The sequence below is a fragment of the Artemia sp. Qi Xiang Cuo genome, chromosome 3 (genome assembly GCF_049724085.1).
Source record: "Artemia sp. Qi Xiang Cuo chromosome 3, ASM4972408v1, whole genome shotgun sequence".
NCBI classification, from domain to species: domain Eukaryota; kingdom Metazoa; phylum Arthropoda; class Branchiopoda; order Anostraca; family Artemiidae; genus Artemia; species Artemia sp. Qi Xiang Cuo.
In genome coordinates this window covers 81,208,040-81,223,765 of record NC_142796.1, presented here as the reverse complement: position 1 = coordinate 81,223,765, position 15,726 = coordinate 81,208,040, and the positions used below count along the sequence as shown (strand labels likewise).

Here is a 15,726-nt window from a genome sequence, read left to right as displayed (position 1 = left end):
ATTATATTCAAACTTTCGGGGCTACTTCTGCTCTTAAAATTTAACCAAATCAAAATAGTATTAAATGTATCCAAGCTATCAAAGAAAGTAAACAGATTTTTTGTGAATCAATCAATCAATCAATCAATCAATTTATTAATACTAAAAAAAACAATACAATTACAAACTTAAAAATTTAAACACGCCCAAGAAGCTAAGCTTGTACAGGGCCAACAAAACAAATAAGACACTATTATAAAGCACTACAAAAAAAAAAAAAAAAAAAAATTAGATAAGAGACATTTATGAAAATAGGAGAAATAATAGTAGAAAATAGGAGAATTATTTGAAATATATTGAATGAAAAAAAAAAAGAAAAAAAAAGAAATAAATGTTGATATAATGCAAAAAATGAAGAAAAAAGGGGGAAAATACTATACTGGAAATACCCAGCGAGAAAGTGCCTTTGCAGAAAGAGATAGAGGGACATCAGGAGGGATGGAGTCTCCATAGTAAAATAGATTGATAAACAGGAGACCTCTGACCTGCTGTCGATGAACGCTTAGGTAAAATGAACCTGCGATAAGAGCTACGTAAAAAAGAAGAGTACCTACCTGAGCCTGACAGAAAGAAAAAAAACCACTATGCCTTCCCGAGGCCAGAACAAAATTTGCACTTTACTGAAAAAATACAAATGAATGTGCATTGTCAGTTTAATATACATATACTGGTATTTACTAATCAAAATGTTAATATTATTTTATTTATTAAAGTTATAAAATTAAAAACATTTATATTTTTTCAGTAAAGTGCAAATTTTGTTCTGGCCTTGGGAAGGCATAGGGGTTTTGAGCCCAACTAATGTTAGTTTCTGCTTGTTTTGAGTTGACTTGAGTTTGAGTGTTCTCATAAATTTGCTCTGATGAAAGAGATTATGTAGAACTAGGGTTACGTAAATATTTTCATAATACGAGCGGACAGTAAACAATTGTAGTATTTCCTAAGACCATTGTTCTTTCGATTAAGCTAAGTCATTGATAATCAACGAAAAGCTTGGTTCCATGATGTTGAACACGTCAAGTCCCTGTATGAATTTTTTGTCTGGTGCAATAGCCTTTATTTTATCATAGGGCTCTTTCCAAACACTGTAGCAATAGTAGATTTTTGTTCATGTTTTCCAAAAACATTTGATTATAATTTTGAATTATTTTTTTAAGAGTTTTGTTTTTGCCGACATTGATGGTGCACAAGGAAACGATCTGAATGGTGTTTTAAATTGATAATATTTTTGTCGTCTTCAACAGCTGACATACAACTAACTGTAAAATATAGTTGTCTAATGAATAAATAATAATAGCTTCCCAATTAGTCCTAGTCCTACTACAGTGTTCAAGAGCGGCAATTAAAATAATGCATGTTTTCATTTATTTTTCAATAAATACAAAACATTTTTAATCAATACAAAAAGATATCACAGTTTAAAAAAATTATCTTTACAATAAATATAGAACATTCTTAATCAATACAAAAGAGTTATCACAGATTGAACTACACTAAGAAAAGGACCCCCTCCAGAAGGGTGTGGTGGACACTGGTGGCGCTAGACCGAAGGCCGGATTCACCCCCTTCCGGGGCCAGCCACGGATGAAGGGGACAAAACAATTTTAAAAATACATAGAAAATATAAAAACAACAATAACCCTACCTTGTGTACACATGGAACATAATGCTAAGAAAATTCCTCCCACCTCCTGACTACTACTGCTCAATTTAAAGGAATTTCTCCAGACTCAGATGCTTTCTTTATGGTATATAACCATGTTGATCTGAAATTCTGTAGTGCCCATGGGTTAGTACCCTCAAATCACCCTCACGTACATAGACTTTGTACGATATGGCTGAAATGGCATTGTTTTTGCTCTAAATGTGCATTTTTTTTAATTTTAAAGAATGAATCACCATGATTTTCATTCTTGTAACTAATCTATTTTTCATACAGTTTCCATGTACACTCATATCGAAATTATCTTTAACATAGTGTGTAGGCGATCCCTTGGAGACTTGTTTGATATCCCCCTTGTCAGTTTCTACACAGTACAACTTTGGGCCTGCAAGCACACCACTGGATATGGAATTACTCCCCGTCTCGGATTTTAACAACAATAGTTGATTTGGGGCTTTCTGCTTCACTAGCTCTGGATAAATGGACTCATTTCAATTACTAAAATTCATTCAAGGGCCAATGTGCTTACTATTTTTCAAATCATTGAACGTCGGTTTTAAATTTTAATAGGAGCGAATCAATGTCTCCACAATACACTTGAACTTCCCCCTCCCCGGGCCATTGGAGCTTACACACATTGTAAAAGAATGGCAAAATGTGTTTTTTTGAGATTTCTAAAATTGTGCAATCATCAGCAATGTTTTTATTTAAAATAACATTTCTTTTTTCCCTATGTAAGAGGATCATATTTGAGTCTATAACAGTGAATGATGTGATGTTGGGATCGCCAATGATTCGAGTACATTCTTTTGGGTCGGCTACAACATCACAACGACTCCTATTGCACACACTCGCGCACATCTTACCGAAGGCTGAATTTAAAATGAGCTTAAAGATTTCTTTTTCAACCTTCGTTTTGTTTCTGAACGTTTACTGACAATATTGTCAATCAATGTGTTTCATGTATGGCTTTTGCTCAAATTGGAGGCCTCTATGAATCTTTATGACCCTGAAACCATTGACTACCATCCATTGCGAAACAACTTGATGAACAGCAATACTGTGTTTCGAATCAAGGTCGACAATAAGTTTTTGTTTTGAAGGTGTTTAGTGCATACCCCCATCCTCTACCAAAGAAATATTATGTGGACTCAAAAAGTCTTTAGTAACCGGTCTATTTGTGCACAGAAAAACAAAATCTATTACCAAGTCATAATGTTCCAAACGTATTTCCCCATCAATTCAAAAAAACATCCTTGCGTTCCATTCTCCTCAACGGTGGCAATGTCTGGAAAATTTGGAGCACAAGGATTGTCAAACCATTTTTAATTACCACACAGCAAAGTGTAGTTAGACATTGCCGACGGATAAAGGGAATTCTTCCAGAAAAACGGGCGTCGTCCAGTCGGGTCAGTTTTCAAGATACGATCCCAGTGGAAAATACCCTCTTTTCATTGATCTCTCTACAAATGTATGCTGGTCCTCGTCGGTGATCAGACCTATTTCTTCTCTACTGATTTTTACAATTAATTTCTACAAATTAGTGGTGCATTAACGATCGTGAAGTGAATCATAAAATGTTTCGACGGACGGTAATTTCTTCTCAAGTAGCCTCGAGGTGGAGATATAGTATTCATACAGGTATATACCCTTAAAAGTTAATAAATCATACATTTCATTATCTGGAAAGGGCCATTTAAGGAGGGACAAACTATTAAAATCGTCGCTTTCATGTAATAGAATCAATTGACTTAGGGATTTGGAGAAAAGCCAATACAATCTTAAAAACGGATTTTATTCAAGTCCGTATTACCATTATTTATTTTTTTCCAAAGGATATCTAATACTAGCAGCTTTTCAGATGATTTAGGTATGATATTATAAGAAAAGAACTATCTACGTAAAGGTCATCTACAACTTCACCTTTCTACAAACGTGCCAACGCTGGTAGAACAAATTTCAAATCGCAATTGGAATTAAATATATAAACAGGTAGAAAGTACTGTTGTCTAATATTTAAATTACATGATTCATGGGCCAGTCCACTAAAGTTGCTACCCCCGATAAAATGGGACTGCTTAAATGATCATGGTCGGGAACTGACATCCCCCCCCCACTACCCTCAACAAATTTACCCTTACAGACCCAAGACATTGTCTGATTTTTAATGGCCTACTCGTCCTCTTGTTCTAGAGTCATTGGATAATTTATATTGATCAACCGTGAAATTTACTTTTTGGCTGTTCTAATGAGTGCTGTCATGGCTGCGTCCATACACTCATCCCCACCCAGTGTTTCAAAATCCTCTAGTGATTGCAAGGTATTGCTCGAGTATCTTTGGACATGGTTATAAGAGACTGCAATTGCTTCAAGTCCTCTAACACGATTTAAATTTGATGGATTGTACTCATCTGTTAGTTTCGCTTCGCAGACTAGGGCGACCTTGTCACTCTATAGGAGTGAACTTGGAAAGTTCTTGAAACGCAAGATGGCCCTGTCACCGCTAACTTTTTCCACAGGTTGATACCTAATATGCTTACAGTGTCTCAAATGATGCTTTAACTTTAATTCATTGCAAAATCTACAAAGACACATTGCACAGTAGTAAGACGTCCCCTTCCCTTCCTTCTCTTGCAAAATTCACGTAATATCTGTTATTGGATTTAAATTTCCAATTCAATCAGTTCTGTAGAAGGCGTGTAAAGAAGCTATACTCAAAGCTTCAATGATTTAATGGATGAAGCCCTCATTGGATATATCGCCCCTTTTTATGTTTGCGCTCGCACTCCTCAAATTCTTTATCATACATTAATGATGCATCATACTGCATCTTAAGTGTTATTGGATTTTTACCATTTAAACAATCGAAATCTACTTTAGGAAACTTTGCCCCATCCCCATTGGCTGGCAATTTGTCCAACTTTGTCTTACTGACACCCTGATTTGCCATGGGTTTTTAGGCTGCTATAAGGAATGCATACTTGAAACACTGAAGCCGTGATACGAAATAAATTTGTTGTACACCTTTACAACCTCTAAATCTGAATTATACTTTAAAACTCTAGTCCTCTTCCCCGCTCACAAATCTATGGATCAAGAAGGGCTAGAATCTTGCTTAAATAGGAGTGTATTAAGTCAATTGGATCTTTGATAATATCCCCCGCTATCAAAGTATTAAATAGATCCCCAAACGCTGCCCTGTAAAAATATAAATTGCGAAAGGCAGAGTCCAACAAATAAAATTCTGGCAATACAGTGGGCATTGCAGGTATTTTCTCTTTTACACCACAACTACCACTCTGACCTACTTCAACGTCAGTGTGTATAAACGGGCCGGAGCCTGGAGTGAAATCACCAAACTCACTCAGTATTACTTCGAGTGTATTAGGACTGAGACGGTTATCCCAAGAAAAATCATTCCCTGATACAAATTGCTATTCAAAGACACTTGGCAGAGCTGGGTTAATGTTCATTGAAATATTGGGGGGAGTTACAATCGCCTCTCTAAGGCAATCCTCAAAAATTTAATATGTATTAGGACTGAGCTGGTCAATCCAACCAAAATCCTCCTCCGATATACCGTACTCCTTAAGGGCACTTGGTTGAGCAGAACTAACATCCAAACCCTCCGTTGAAATATTAGGGGGAGTTACATTTACCTCTCCATATACATCTTTCAATAGTTTATGAGAATTAGGAATGAGCTGTTCAAGCTATTTTGTCATTTCACTAGTTTTGATTAAGATTTTGATATTTTTTTGGGGATAATTTTGAAACCAGATTTATAATTGTGATTTTTCAAGTAAGTGAATATTTTTTTCCAGTTAAGAAGAGCCATATTCTAGGAACCAGGTGTGTCTATTGGATGCGCATGCGCTGATTGCGTGATTTTTGGCCGCGCAGCGTTGCCATTCTTGTTTGTGAGTTTGGTTTTCGGGCGCGAAAAAAGGTTAAAATCGGCGTGTGCATATGTTTATGTTTCTTCTGAATTAGTGAAGTCCTGTGGACTGAGTGGATCGCTTGGGACCAAGCAGAAGAGGGGAGAGAACCTGCCGGAAGCGCCGTATTGGTACCTGCCGGTTAATAGCCTTAAATTGCAGGGAACAGGTGAGCAGGTCTCGACGCTTCCCTTGCTCCCGGTGATCTCTTGCTCCTTAGGTTTCTCTGATGTTTCCTTGATGTAGATGGCGGTGAGAGCGCTTTGAAAAAGCTGCCTCCGACTTCTTAGTTTAGCTAGTCCAGTGCTCGTTTTTATCCGGATTCCTGCTGTGATAGTGAAAGTAACCAAAGACTTGCTCTTCCTGACGTTGCTTAGTGCAATCATCATGCAAATTAAATACGAAAAACCGGCCCTAATGAAGATTCAATCACCGGATTTATCAGTGGTACCATCTACCTTTTGTAACTTGTGGCCATTTGGACTCTTAAAGAAACCACCAGTGCGCACTGAGATAGCTCGCTACTTAGAGCTACCAGAGTGCTCTCGCTTATCGGACTGCTTGAATAAGCGAACCCACCGTGGGAAATGAGGAGGAAAAAGGAAAAGCCAAATGAGAATCCCGGTGCATATCTCCTGCAGGAGAAAGACAAATGACCGGCTGACGAGGACGAATAACCTAGTCGTAATCCGTTGCGCTCCTCCTCACGATACTCCACCCCTACTTGTTCCCTGGTTTATAGAGAATGTTAACTGCAGTGCTTCGGAACCTACTCCTCCAAATTTGCGTCCGGAGCGATTCTCAGCAAAATACAAACTTCCGAATATGCTAATATGTAACGCTCGATCTTTGAACAATAAAATGGACGAGCTGGAGGTGTTAATTAAGCAGAATAACGTACCCATTGCAATTATCAGCGAGTGTTGGGACATTACTGAGGAGACTGCACGGATTAAAGGTTACAGAAGCTACCTCAACACTCGACGTGGCCGAGGCATTGACCGTCGCGGAGGTGGCGTAGGACTTTATATACTTGACGACCTACCATCAAAACTGTTAAGTAGCCCCAATGATTTGAGCCATGAGATTGTGTGGGTGGAGTGCAGACCGGCGCATCTGTCACGAAGATTCTCCTGCTTAATAGTTGCGTCAGTGTACTATCCAGAAAGCGCTGGGAACAGAAAAGAACTTATTGAGCATATACAAGTGTTCGTCGACAGAATGCGCCACAAGTACACTTCCCCTGCGTTTGTGATTGCTGGCGATTTCAATCAGACCAATGGTCAGTGGGTCTCAACCGTTTTGGATATGAAACAAGTAGTGAACATTCTTACTCGCCAAAGTGGCAGCACTCTTGACATGATCTTTACGAACTTGGAAGATCTTTATAACGCTCCCCGATCTCTAGGTCCCCTTCAGAATTCTGACCATTTTATAATTTTCTGGGAAGCACAAGCAAGTATCCCACGACAGAAACGAACAAAAACCACAATTCAGCCCATCACAAGGTCTTCAATATCTCAATTCGGTCGCTGGATTGGTACTTACGATTTTGAGGACATTTGTGCAGAGGCCAGCATTAATGTCAAAGTCAGCAAGCTGAACAGGCTTCTGTTGGAAAAGTTCAACGATTTTTTTTTCCAATAAAAGTTATTACAGTTTGTGACACTGACAAACCATGGATCACCCGCGAACTCAAGCAGATGATAAAAACTCGCTGTAGTCTCCACAAAGCTGGAAATCAAGCGGCTGCAGCCAGTTCGCGTAACAGAATTGTGAAGTTAAACAGACTAGCCCAAAGACAGTATGTAAAAGAGAAAATAACGCCATTACTGCACACTGACCCTCAAAAATGGCGCTCCTCGGTCAAAACCCTTGCAGGGCAATCAACGCCAAAGGACCTGAGACTACTCAAAGATGACGGCACACTGACATCAGCTACTGAAGTGAACAATTTTTTCTCCGGCATATGCACCACATACCCATCAATCACAAACTCAGAAATTGAGAGCATCATTGCCAACACCGGGACTGATGAGATATGTGAAGTATCTGAATATGCCGTCTTTAAGGAACTTCAGAAACTGAAAGTAAACTGTACGTCTTACCCTGGTGAACTCCCTAAAGGTTACGCAAGTTCTCCATCTTTCTCGCAAAGCCACTCAGCTCTATTATTAACCAGTGTTTTCGCGAACATGTGTTCCCCAGTGTTTGGAAGAGAGCTTATGTGCGCGTCATTCCAAAAGTGAAAAACCCGAAATCTTGCGACCAACTCCGCCCAATTTCGATAGTTCCGAACCTCTCTAAAGTAGCGGAATCATTTATATATCGTGAACTTATGTCACAAGTCCAGGGCTCTCTTGATCCATACCAATACGGGTGCTTGAAAGGTAGTAGTACAACTGTTTATCTTGTGCGTCTGTATCACCTTATTGTTGAATGGCTTGACCAAGGAGGCACAATTGTAGATCTCCTCCTAGCCGACTATAGAAAAGCCTTCGACTTAATACGCCATTATACTGCAGTGAACATTCTGAAGGTTATGGGAGCTTGCAGACATATTCTCTTATTAATAATAGATTTCTTACGCGACCGACTACAGAGTGCATATGGTCTCTACCCGGGTGATACTGATTCGGAATGGTCTGAGCTTACGTCTGGTGCCCCACAAGGCACTAAACTCGCTGCCTTGTTGTTCTTGGCAGTGATCAACTTCGTCCTTGCCGATTTTGACGAACGGTTCAAATTCATAGATGACCTTTCCACCCTCTTAAAATACCTCATTGAGAAGTCTCAAACCGTTCCCCAGTTCAGCGAATCATTTATCGACAACTTTAGAGACCAGTGTTCTGAAAACAGCCTCCAAATCAACGAAACGAAAACCAAAATTCTTCGATCTAACCCTCTCAAAAGGAATTTTCAGTGCCCCCTTCCTCCATACCAAAATGCATCGTCGGCAGTTATACTCGGTGTTACGTTCAGCGTTGACTCCTCGTTTAGCCTCCACGTCCAAGGGGTAGTGAAAAAGGCGAACTATGCCATGCGTACACTTTTAGTGATGTGAAGATTTGGTTTTTCAGTGCCGCAATTGAAAACAGCCTACCTGACATATATTCGCCCGATATTAGAGTATGCGTGCCCTGTATGGGGTCCATAGGTTCAGAACACTGCCTATATTTGCGAAGTACTCGAATCAGTCCAGAAAAGAGCGGTGAAGGCCATACTGGCTGATCAGTACACCGATTACGAATCAGCACTGTCTCAACTAAATTTGCCGTCACTCCACGATCGCCGTTTTCAACTTATCTGTAAATTTGGCCAGTTTCTTCTGACAAGTGATAAACACAGAAATATATTACCCCCAATTCTGACAAAAAAAGTAACTACAAGATCAAAAGCAATAAAGCTAGCCCAGCCCAAGTGTCGCACTAATCGTTTCAGTAATTCGTTTGTGCCTTTTTATGTTTCTGTCTACAATAAATGACATGTGTATTAATTTTTTTTGTGTCTTTGTTCACTTTATAAATAATAGCGCGATTTAGTCGGGATTTAAACCCTGACTACGAAAGCTTTTATGTTAATAAATGATTCTGATTCTGATTCTATTGTGGTACACCACTGGATAAATCTGGCCAGGTAAATTTATATGGTAATCTAGTTCAGCAAGTTGATCATCTCCGCTACCTTAGTTTTTATCTTGATTGCCATCTGGCATGGAAGTGTCACAGTGACACAATTTCATCAAAATTGCCCGTGGGGTATGAATACTTCGACGTCTGCAGCACTTTCTCCCTCAAAGAATACTTTTAACTATATATTATTCGTTGGTATATCCATATATCTCCTACGGTTGTCTCCTATCGAGCAGTAACTTCTTATGCAACTATAGAAGAGCGCAAGTTCGACAAAATAAAGCTGTTAGAACAATCGATAGGCATGTCCAGGATTAACATGACACATATGCTTGTTTTAGGTCTCTGAAGCTCCTTAATGTAGGTCAGATAAGAGATTACTAAGCTGCAGTATTTGTGTTTCAGTATAAGAATGGTTTAACCCCTGATGTTTTTAAGAATTTTTACCAAATTAATAGTGACCTGCATAATTATGGAACTAGGCAAAGTGATAATATAGTTGCTGATTTGCGTCGTGGTACCAGGTCTTCATTTTTAATGAAACACCTGGGTCCATCAGTATGGAATGAGCTACCATTGAACATTAGAGCGGCGAAACATGTACTTCAATTTAAAAAGAATTTAAAAGATTATTTTTTTAGGGGAATTTGTCAAATTTTATTATGGCTGGTTGGTTGGGTAGGGGAGGAAAAGGAGCCGGAGAGGTAAGGGTCGGCTGGTATGGTATGGGTGGGTATGGGCTAAGATAAGGATGGAAGGGCTGGGTGGGAAGGGGAGAGAGAGTTGAGTATAATGAGTGATGGAGACTGGATTTGTTATAATTATTTTTCGTTTATATTTTATTTATCTATTATTGTTTTTATTTCAGTTATCTATTTACTTTTCTCTATATTTTTTTATTATATATATATATATATATATATATATATATATATATATATATATATATATATATATATATATATATATATATATATATATATATATATATATATGTATATATACACAATATATATATATATATATATATATATATATATATATATATATATATATATATATATATATATATATATATATATATATATATATATATATATATATATATATATATATATATATATATATATATATATATATATATATATATATATATATATATATATATATATATATATATATATATATATATATATATTTATAGGTTATAGTTTATCTATTTTTGGTTTATCTATAATAGTTTTAATTAAATAGTTGAGGTTTATGTAAATAGTTGAGTTAATAGGTAAGTAGTTACGCGGACTTTCGCGCGATCGCAAACCTTCATAGGTTTTCTCCAGCTTGAAAGTACTGTTTAATTTATTTATTTGTTTATAAATGTGGTTTAATAAACTTATGAACTTATGAAAGGGGTATTAGTTGCCTTCCAATTACTTTCGACTATTAAAAAAAAAAACACTAGCCATTCCAATTTCCAATCGAATGAGCCCTTTTTGAAGTTTCTACGACAACTCCTTCGATACGAAGTGCCTTGGTATGGAAAAAAAATTTAATACATTGTGCCAACATCGTTCTTTACTTAGGCAGCCTGATTGCGCTGCCTATGAAATGTAACTGTCAAGTAGTTATAACGTCGTCCAATAGTATGCGTTAATAAAAAGGAAAACTTTTATTATCTGTATTCTGAAATTAAAACCTGACGACCCATGAAGGGCATCGAGAGGCGGGGTGGAGGACTTTGCCGTTGACACGACTCTTGGTTATGTCCATAATCGTTTTCAAGAACTTTTCATTTATTGGAAGGATCCAATAGTATTTATTCATAAAATAAACAGTGATAACAATACACGAATTCAAACGTCTTAAAATCCAAAGGAGAACATGTAAATTAGTAAAACAACAGGTACACGTTCAAGGAGTCTTACACATTCCATCCCCATTCAATTCTGATGAGCTTCAATTAGGTGTCTTCACCAAAGAAGACAATTTGGTGTTTTTTGACGATTGTCATTTTGATGTACTTACTCCTTCTTCTTCTTCTTCCTCCTTAAGGAGTTGCAATAGTTGTCCTTTTGAAGGTTTGTCAATAATACGAGATGTGTTATAGTTTTTCCCAAGAACGGTTCTAAATCTAATTCCCTCCTTAGATACATTTTTTGGATGTTTCCCAAAGGAGGGTTGAAGAACAGTTTCCTTTCTTCTTTCTGGATCCAAAATTGCTTTGTAAATAACAAGTTGCGTTGGTTTTCGTCTTTTGTTTTGTTCTTTTGCATGGGTTTCTTTTAGCTTTTGAGAATTGATGAAGGATGTGGAGGGTTTTTCTTGCTCGGGGATAAGTGTTTTGCTTGATTTTACGACATACGGGACTGAAACAAAGAGCTGGTTTCCTTTTTGAACTGAGAATGGTTGCTGATTTAACTGTATTAAATACAAGTGAGGAGGTGCTGGTGAATAGAGGAATGGATGAGGTACAGCAGCTAATTGGAGCTGATCTGCTTTTTGAACTGCCATGGATTTCTGCTTCTGATATGTCATATACGCTTGAGGTGGTGCTGATGAAAAGAACGATGGTCTGTGGTGCATTGGAAGTGGTGCTGACGGTTGTGGTACAACCACTAATCCTTTTTTATAAAATTCTCTACTTGGAATGGACACCGTATTCCCAAAATTCATGAAAATGGCCTGAAAAAAATCTTTTTTAGTTAAAACAAAAATTATTTCTGTATTCCCATTTGATATTTCACACATATTGAACACCAAATACTGAACCATCGACCCTGACAATGAGCAAAGTTGCAAATAGCTTAAATACGGTAGGCCTATAAGAGACAATCGACTAAAGTTGAAAACAAGACATTCCCCCCCCCCCCCAACCAAAAATTGATGACCCAAGATTTATGTGATGACATTTCTTTGACAAATTAACCGGATTTGGCCCTGTCAAAGACAAAAATAAGTATTTTGAAATGCACTTTTAAAACACTTAAATTTTATTGGTTTATGTTTGTGAAGTACTATGCAAACCAGAGATAATAATTATTTCTAAAGAAAAAAAAATACATTAACGTTTTAAAATCGGGTTGAGGGATGCTTCGGGTTAGTTAATTCTGAACAACAAATCTGTAGACCTTAAAATGCCATTCTTAGAGAACAAAAAACCTTGTTGTTTCTTTTTAAGGCTCCGCCTTTTAAAATCTGATTGTTTCTTTTGTGAGAAATGTTCAGTCAGGGATGCACTGCATGCTTCAAAGATCTGCTCTCAAATTGAAATTACCATACATTTCTTTTCGCAGTAAACTTTTACTTTTAAAATGAACCGAAGTAACAGTTACTATTTCTGAATCAGTGTAAGATGTAAATTTTTTCTCAGTAGGCAGTTTTTTTTCAAAAGACGTGCTTTAACTTTGGGTTTCTATGAGGTGTGGTTTGCTATTTACTAGGTTGAAGCTACTGCTGCAACCATGAAACTCAACGCTCTACCATTGTTATTGGGAAAGGGGACATGTTTTACCTTTGGTGTTAAAAAAAACAAACAAGTGTATTCAAGTGAAGCTTTAAGAGAATGTTGAGGGGGTTGTTGAACGAAATCAAAGCCTGTTATGCACATACAGATTGTCAAAACTGGAAAACTCAGGAATGACTAAGGGTATCATGTTGGAACGTCAATGGAATGATGAATGGGATGATCAATTGGCTATGGGCATCTTGAGAGGTGTGTTCAGACAACCAAAACGCCCTATATTCATGTTACCATTATTGCTACTATTATTTGTCGAGACAACCAAAACGCCCTTTGTTCATATTACCATTATCGCTACTATTACGATTACTACGACTACTTACTTCTACTGAGGTTAAGGGTACTAGATAAAACTTTCAGGAACACTTAGAGGAAGTGTTGGATAAATGAAAACACAGAGCTTGCATTCAGGTTGCCAAAAGGATATATAAAGTAATTTCTCAGGAATAGCTTTGAGCATTAAGTTAAAACTTTCACTGCGTGTTGAGAAAGATGTTGAACTAACCAAAATCCACTCTGTGCATACTGCTACTGCTACTACTACTGCTGTTACTTCTACTATTACGTGAAAACATCTGTTTAGAATTGGATATTAACTATAAAACCAGTAAGCTTTTTTTTAGTGAATTTTAATCTCTGAGAAGCTTGTTAGATTTCACAATATCTGGCAAGGGATTACAGATCTGAATATTTTTTTTTACTGAATTATTTCTCAACATTCCAACAAGTGAAAGATAATCCTACGGCGATTATTGTCAAATTATTTTGATTGATTAGTTAATTATTATCAAAATTTCACTAATAAGCGAGCAGAAGAGGGGAGGTAGTCTTTGGCAAGCGTCGTAGTACCTGCCGGGAGTGTGTCTCCCTTAAACTACGGGTAATAGATAGCACGGTCCTACGCTTCCCTCACTTATTTGTGCATCTATGCATGTTGTTATTTTTCCCATCGATACCAACTTGGACTGAAAACAGATACTTCTTTTGGAATGCGGTGCGGCAATGAGTAGTGAATTTTTGCACAATGCGGTGCTTAATTACATCACCCGTTCAATACAGAAAAGAATTAAATCGGAATCGTTGATACGATCTTGCGTGCAGTTTTTCAAGAAGGAGGTCATCCTGGAAGCGAAAAAGATTTTATTTAAGTTGGCTGCTTACGAAGAACGTCGCGTAAAACATGTGAACAAAGAAGACGATGCGGTAGACATTGGGAAAATGCTGCAAAGATGTGCTAAAGACCGCAAAAGCCTACCTGAGTTCGTAATTTATGATCCTGCGGAAGTTCCAGCTTCGTCAAAATTAATTGGTGTTTATGCTATAAGCAAAATTAATGAGGTTTGCAAAAATGTTGAGAAAGCGGTTATACATATGCAGCAGCTACTCGTTCCTGTAGACCATAGTCCCGTCGAGAAATCCGGTAAGCCTTGCTATACTTAGGCCGTCCAAGCGGTGGCCTTGCTATACTTAGTCGGTTTCAGGTTCAAACCATTGAACTGAGTGATCGTTTTGTTGTAGCTGTCATCAGTGATTTAGCAGTAATAAACGTATAACTACCGACTAATTATGGTGATCAAGCATTTGACGCTCTTTTTTCCTTTGCTTGTCGTAAATCGTCCAAGTGCGCTAAGAAGATACTTAGGTCATACCCGAGATGCCTGATAATCGGAGACTTCAATTGTGATCTTCCACGTATGAATTGCCCACGTAATGAATTAATTAGAGATATGCTACTCTCTTTGTTCTCGATGCTAAGGAAAGATAAAGACTTTACGTTTATTTCTAATGCTAGTTCGACTTCTAGCCTGGATCACGTGCTGTTTTCGGGAGTTTAATCCACCATGTAACTGTGCTTGATGATCATGGTACCTCTGATGACCATCTTCCTATACGTGTTTCTGTCCCACTGACTCGCAAACAGGACAACCCAGCCAAAATTAAACGGTATCAGCGGAAAATGTGGAAGCGAAATGAATGTGCCGTTGTTTCAAGCCATGTATAACCATGTCTTAAGTAAAATTAAAGTTCCATTTCATCTTCTTCAAACTAATACAGGCTTGAGTAATAGTGAGCTACGACTACAAATTAATACCTACTGTGAGGAAATTATTCATGCTCTTAAGTGTGCTGATAAGGTGGCTATCCCCGTGAAAAAAGTTAGACGCAATACTGAAAAGTTGGGCTGGTCGAATAACACTTCTCTCGTAAATGCCTGCTCAAGTGCTAAGTAGTGGTTGCGTCTATGAATTTAATGCGGAAGGCCTAGCTCAGGTGTACTGAACTGTGCGACTATTTACAAAGAAAAGGTACCGTAAGCTACTTGAAGAGCATCTAGCTGCTATCAAGACCGCTACGCTGACAAAGTTTTAAATGAACCACAGTCTCTTTGGAAATTCCGGTGTCGTAAAACTGTGCATTCTGGTAATGGTCCCCAGTGTATACCAGTTTCAGAATGGGTTTCCCATTTTGAAAATCAGTTTAAAAAGCCAAATAGTAGTGTTGAAAGTGTTTCTGATGCACAGTTGTCCGAGCTTCTGGTTTCCAAACCGAGACCTAATAGGGTAGTGGTTACACCGTCTGGTATTAAGGCGATAGTGCATAAAGTTACGAAAAAAAGTTTTCTGTCGGAGTGGACAGTAGATGTGCACAGCACCTTACGGCCGGGAGTGATATGTTATATAGTCATTTATCATTATTTTTTCAGATCATTTTAATATTGGTATTGTTTCTGATTGTATGTGCCTTGGTATCGTAACCCCTATTCTGAAAAAGAGAAAACCGCATTCTTCTTGCTCGTCGTATAGGCCCGTCACGGTTTCTACTTTTTTTGCGAAGATTTTCGAGTTTTTAATCGTAGATCGGGTATATGAGCATTGTACTATGCCCCAATTTCAATTTGGGTTTCAGTCGAGGCTAGGTTGTTTCCATGATTTG

General features: G+C 37.7%; 3 protein-coding genes across 3 annotated transcripts in view; 1 reads left to right on the top strand and 2 right to left on the bottom strand.

Annotated features, from left to right (window-relative positions):
• The first annotated feature begins 7,978 nt into the window (after positions 1-7,978).
• On the top strand, positions 7,979-9,656 carry LOC148954613 (uncharacterized). The gene is made up of 2 exons (XM_089086432.1): positions 7,979-8,379; positions 9,614-9,656. Exons 1-2 carry the CDS (start codon positions 7,979-7,981, stop codon positions 9,654-9,656), a joined length of 444 nt encoding a protein of 147 aa, XP_088942558.1.
• A 1,408-nt stretch (positions 9,657-11,064) lies between these two features.
• On the bottom strand, positions 11,065-11,953 carry LOC148954612 (uncharacterized). The gene has a single exon (XM_089087162.1). It carries the CDS (start codon positions 11,943-11,945, stop codon positions 11,280-11,282), a length of 666 nt encoding a protein of 221 aa, XP_088943288.1. The 5' UTR covers positions 11,946-11,953; the 3' UTR covers positions 11,065-11,279.
• Positions 11,954-14,365: 2,412 nt separating this feature from the next.
• Positions 14,366-15,726, bottom strand: part of LOC148954611 (uncharacterized) — a 22,840-nt gene continuing 21,479 nt past the window's right edge. Inside the window, exon 3 of the mRNA XM_089086431.1 lies at positions 14,366-14,543. Coding sequence (XP_088942557.1) covers positions 14,366-14,543 — 178 coding nt within the window. The remainder of the gene's footprint in view (positions 14,544-15,726) is intronic.

Coding starts and splice junctions, on each gene's coding strand:
- LOC148954613 (XM_089086432.1), top strand. CDS start 7,979: ATGTCACAAGTCCAGGGCTCTCTTGATCCATACCAATACGGGTGCTTG. Junction 8,380..9,613: donor CTTGCCGATTTTGACGAACG/GTTCAAATTCAT, acceptor TGCTTGTTTTAG/GTCTCTGAAGCTCCTTAATG.
- LOC148954612 (XM_089087162.1), bottom strand. CDS start 11,945: ATGAATTTTGGGAATACGGTGTCCATTCCAAGTAGAGAATTTTATAAA.